Raw genomic sequence first — 6,000 nt, 5'->3', positions numbered from 1 at the left:
AAACAAGTATTTTTCCTACAGAAACGGGATTATCAAATTTTATCTGTATTCTCAGAAATTAGGTATTTTTTGTTCTACAACACTGTTGGATTGCACTGGTAAGGGTGTTTTGTGCATTTCCTGATTAACACTGGTGCTGGTTACCCAAGGAAATGCCAGATCCTTCAACTGCTTACTCTGAAAGGAGTAAGGAAGATGAGTTTACTGAGGAAGCTAAGAAACACAAGAGTATACGTAAATCACATTTTTCTGACAGTAGGTGTGGAATGCTCAACTGGGTATGCACCTGGGGCGTCTCAGAACCAGGTCTTCAGCATATTGCAGGACGTGCTTGGTATTTTGCAAGATTGAGCTCCTAAGTCATAAAAATATATTTTACATAAAAAAATACAGCAGATGTCCTTTCAAAAATCATATCTTAAGTGTTATTCCCTCTCATTATGCTTTCTACATTCAGAAACAGACGTTTGAGATATACTGTGAACAGTGCAAAAGACTGTTTCATACTTACAAAAACACGCATTGCGGTACCTTTAAGCGCCAACTGAAAGAAAAGTTGAGAAAGGTTTCATCCTCAGGGAAATCCTGGTCCAAGCTGAACTTTTGTTTAGCTAGTTGTAAACAAACATCTTAGAATGCAGAAATTCCTCTCATTTCTTTCCAGCTAAGGTAGACTCAAACACATCAAGTCCTGCTTTGAAGTAAACCTGAGCTGAACTGATGCTGTTCAGCACCTCTGACAAGGCTGCTTGCATAGTCTCATTTGACAGATGTAGTTTGCAGTGCTCCCGTGCCTCTAGCAACACTGAAAACTGGCTTGTCCTTTCATCCAGTCTGTAAAGAATATTCCTAAAAGAGAACAATGGAGAATGGTAAACTTTTTACTCAAAAGAAAATCATCATAATTCATCAAGAAACCCTGGAAGCATCAGTCACACTTTACAGAGGATACATGTTACGCACAGTAAAGCTGACCCACGGCAAACTGAAAGACAATGGCATATTTATTACAGCTTTCTAAACTGCATCTGTTGATTGATCTAGGGGTAAATACATTGAAACATTCACAAAATCCATCAAAGAAATCTCACATTCTTTTTGACCATTTAAGGTTTTATTCAAAATCATGAGCCTAAACCTATCTCACCCCTCATGAAGTATTTCACGGCTCAGCTGGATTCCATTTATTCCCCTCTAAAAAAAGTTTGATTATTACTGTGGACCCTCGGCGTAGATATTTTTTTTTTTTCCTATCTGCTCTTGTTATTTATTTCACACTTCAAAGGTGAAATTCTAGCTGCATTGAAATCAATGGTAAAATTCTCATTGCCTTCAGCAGAGCCTTTATTTCATCAATAATCCTTCGTGGCATCAGAACAAGAGCAACCCATCTTTAATGTCACGTACTTGAGGAAGGAAACAAATGGAATGTACAGATAAACCCTTATGAAACAAAATCTGTGTTTTCCTATAATATCTGCAAGACCTTTTAATGGCTTGTATAAAAACAGATGCAAAGCTAAGGTCTGATTCCTTGGAAATGTTATCTGTATGACATGCTGAAGGCTCAGAATCCAAAGCTGGTCTGTGATTTCAATGAGACTTTTTGAAGCAGGCTATCAAGGTTATCTAAAAGCAAGTCTAATCACTATCGTAATTAGAAGAGCATCTAAGTATCAGAAATCTCCACCTAGGATCTCCTTTGATTGTAAACAGAAGTGAGTAAAATTTGAAACAGGAAAGCTACACGTGATTTGGTACATGACCTTAACCTTAAATACAAGGCAAGTGTTAAGGGTAGGCGAGAAGTTGTTTCACAGAATGAAACCACAGCAATAGAACAGGTCAACTTACTCTGTCAGTAACATAACCGCGTGACAGAACAGGCCCAATGGCAACTCCAAATTACTAATAAAACTGCCAAGTACTTACAAGAGAGATGACCACAAAAGTGCATCTTATTATTATACGTCATCTAATTACCAGTCTACAAGGGGGAATGGTAATGAAGTAGCCCAATAAACCACACCACAAACATCTAAAATCTTCTGCCATGTTTTGCAGTTTGGAAAAATGCTTTGAATGAGGGGCAATGTTTTTCAAAGATACGAAATAACTCCTGTCCTCTTAACACCATTTTTCAATCTTTATGTTTTAACCTTCCTATATTAGGTGCACATCCAAAACCAGCAATGTGCAATAGGAACGGGAAGCTTTTTATCCCCTGACAGCAATACATCTAGTCATTTCAAGTGTTCTGCAATGCAATACTTCAGGAGTTTTAAACAGAGGAGGGAAATTGTTTGAGTTCAATACTGCAGCAGAAGGATAGCTTATTTACTTTACATAGTACGTCGTCACTGACCTAGATCATTTAGACTGAAACGGGTTAGGAGTACCTGAAGGAATAGCTCAGTGGGGACAGAAACCTCCATCAAGAGGACAGTAACAAGCAGATGTAGCAACAATTTCTTCAGCTCGCACTGCGGCAGCCAGAGGAGGACAAGCATCTGCTCCCTCAATTCTGAGCTGATGCTCTGGTGCCTTGAGACTACAAGGCAGTGTACACTCAAAGGTGACTAAAGTTATGTCATGGACTGTCCCTAAAGTGTCTGTGATATAGTAAACAAAAACTGTCTATGTTGAGAACCAGATAAATTCTTGGTTGGTTGTTTTTTTAAGGATAGGCTGTGCTATGGGAAATACTATAGTTTTCAAAGCAGAGATTGATTTTGCTCCCTCTGACATCAATTCAGGGACTCCTGCTGAGATCCGTGTGAGCAGAACCAGGCTTTTGAAAAACTCTCCTCTACAGTTCCCATAGTTCACAGGGAGACAGAAACCTGTTCACAACCTCTCAAAGCCCTTGAACAGCAGGGGCAATGCTAGAGACAACCACATTACTTTCTACACTCAGGAGGCATGTGATGGTCCTGTCTGGTTGCTGGTGGCTGCGAGAGTTTGACTGAGCTAGAATTCTGCTCCAAATGCCTACAACACTGACGTCTTGATCTATATTAGGATTCCTCTGTTGGGGGCAATGTCAACAACTAAAAATGTGATAGGACAATAATGATCAGCAGAGGAACACTAACTTAGACTGCTAGAAATCAGACCCTAAAGAGAGGATGACCTGAACGTTTGGGGACTGCTGAGGAAACGTCTGTAGTGAATAGGAACAAATCTTCTCCTATCCCATCTTCAAATGTGCTCTAAACAAGACACGCGGGCTAAAAGACAGGCCACCTTGACATACAAGGATGTTAACGCAGTTTAACTCCACTGCTGTGATTTCCGAATCAGAGGTGATTCTACAGTAAATCCACGGGCAAGTGATCCACTGTAAATGACAAGTATTCCTAGGCTATCCAACCTGGCTATGGTACAAATCAGTGTCTAATGACAAAAGCTAAATTGTTTGATGAATGAGAGTGATAAGCAGTCTGCTGTCATAATTCAAAAGAATATACTAAATTTTGCAATAGGAACATGACTTTGGCATAGCTGATTGCATAATATGAAAGAACCTATTTTTTATTTTTATGTATGCCAACAGTAATAAGTAACATTATACGGCACCTGTTTTTTCAGATTTTCTGCTAGGAATTCTCACTAGGATCTTATATTTTCCAATTACTTATCTTTGCTTGGCAAGCCATGCCACCCCTTTGTTGCATAAAATGATTTCACTCTCTATGCATGTTCATGAGAGTCAAGTTATACTATTTTACTTCTTATCTCTGTCCAAGCTTCATCAAAAGAAAAAAAATGGCTAGCCCCGTTTATTACTTCCAAGGCTTTACGAGTCAGAAAAGTGTTTTCATTAAAGATCACACATGGACTGAAAAATAAACCCCAGCTATTTCATTGGCACAAGATATCACTATGTGACCACAACATGCATAATGATACCAAGGGACTTTAATTTATACTGTGAAATTCAATTACTTAAACATTCCTTAATACAAATTAGTTTTGTAGCCTACACCTCTAAAACAACAATTCCAGCCTCTGGCATAATTGCTTAAGTATCTACCTTCATCTTTAACTATTTTGATCTTATAAACATAATTCACACAGCCTGACTCACACAAACCAAAAAGAGATTCCTACACAGAAAAGTGCAATACCTTATTGATGACATTAATGAAATTACTACACACATCATTCATCTTAATGGGCTTCTTTCAAAGACACATCACACTTACCTGAAAAGCGCAACGCTTAAGTAGGAAACCTAATTAATAACTTCAGGCAGTACCACTGAAAGAGGTAAAATGGCTTCAAACAAAAGAATCAGCCTTAGTAAACTAAAGCAAAGAAACTATAAAAATGAATTCTAAAAGAACCTTTTCTATAACATTTGCGAGCCCTTCGCAGGCCTAGAAAAATAAGCATTATTGACCAAAATAATGCCATTAGAGTTAATTGCTGTTTTACATTACCACAAATAAGGATGTAATATCACCCTACCAGAGCAAAATGAATTTGACAAATTCCTGAATTACAGTTCACACTAAGAATATGTTGACTTTAACACAACTTCAAACTATTTTGGAGATTATATTAGAACATCTGGACAATACAAGATTAAACTAGATTACTATGTTATTCTCACCATGAAAAAGGATTTTTTAGCTTACAAGAAAAGTTTGTGTGTAGGTAATGTACAACACAAGCTGAATTATTCAGGTACTTACAAATAGACTCCTATCAAAGAGCCTACATCTGAGATTTTGAAAAGTAATTATTAAATCATTAGGACATGATGGCAAGTAGGCAGTCCCACATGAAATGAGTGCAGGTTTTCTCTGTGGGATCGCATTAGAATTATTTACAGATAAATGCTATGGGCAGCCTCTGTCTATTCCAGTTATAAGACAATGTGCTGCAACTAGAGCTGCTTCAGCATCCTCACAAACTCAATTTTATAAAACCCTGAATTATTTTTTCTTATACTCTCTAGGAAAAAAAAAAGCACACTAGAACAGGGATTCTCTGCATTTCCCTTTCTCTTGAAAATGTTCAGTTTTGAAAGCACTTTTCTATACATCTAGGAGTTTGTTTTCATTCCTGTTTGTAAAACATAAAATGTTATTAACTTGGCAAATAAATATCTATAAATGCATTCTAATAATATTATTTACATGTTGGGACTTCTAGTTCCACAGGGTATTTATTCACTGTAGAACATAGAAATACTACAAATTTTTCTTCTCTGGAACTGCATGAGCTGATTTATACTTGCTTATTTACTCTACTTCGTACCTCAGAAAATGTATGATGAGGGTAGAGAAAACTTCCCTTCTTCCTCTGGGTTCCTTTTCCTTTTGATCTCCAACAGTGCTTCTCCTTTCCGCTCTAATTTTTAAAACTTTTTTGACACCCCCATACAGTTATTTTATCTTACCTATTTTATTTCATAGCACTGTTGTGGCAGAAGGTTTATAGTTATAAAATTATAGCTCCTAGCCATGTAAGACTAACTTTTATCAGGACAAAATGTATGCAGTGGTGAACTGTCATTACATGTCATTATAGCGAATCCAGATGAAAAACTTTTTTCTACCATGCTCATTTCTTGCTGAATCGAATGGTGGAACTCGCTGGCACTGGGGCCGTGTGATCAAACAATGCAGGTGGCCAGGGAAGACGGGGATATGGCAGCCAATCTTTTAGGGCGGCTTAGCTGTAAGTGTTACTCTATTCCTTCACAAACTCAGCATATTGTATTTAAGGATCCTTTTTTTGTCATGTGTTGTTCCTAACTTTTGTTTGCTACACATCCTATCCTTTTTTAAGAGCCATCAGCTGCCTTCATTTAGTGTTCTCATTTACAGGACTGCAAATTGTTCTACCGGTATATATTACAAAAAGTGATATATTTAAATCATGTACACTCAAAGGTGGAAGTCTGCCAGAAAGACAGATATTTGCATGGTGTCAGCAGCTGATAAGCTATAGGTAATCTAGACATCAAACCTAAATAGTCTAACCAGC

At 37.5% G+C, this 6,000-nt stretch overlaps 1 protein-coding gene across 1 annotated transcript in view; it reads right to left on the bottom strand.

The window, feature by feature from the left end:
* Positions 1 to 650: 650 nt before the first annotated feature.
* Positions 651 to 6,000, bottom strand: part of NAALADL2 (N-acetylated alpha-linked acidic dipeptidase like 2) — a 244,835-nt gene continuing 239,485 nt past the window's right edge. Inside the window, exon 15 of the mRNA XM_065640342.1 lies at positions 651 to 849. Within this exon, the coding sequence (XP_065496414.1) occupies positions 651 to 849 (199 nt within the window). The remainder of the gene's footprint in view (positions 850 to 6,000) is intronic.

The sequence above is a fragment of the Caloenas nicobarica genome, chromosome 8, assembly GCF_036013445.1.
Source record: "Caloenas nicobarica isolate bCalNic1 chromosome 8, bCalNic1.hap1, whole genome shotgun sequence".
Classification (NCBI taxonomy): Eukaryota; Metazoa; Chordata; class Aves; order Columbiformes; family Columbidae; genus Caloenas; species Caloenas nicobarica.
The sequence above is the reverse complement of the archived record's forward strand: the minus strand, read 5'-3'. Positions and strand labels throughout refer to the sequence as shown.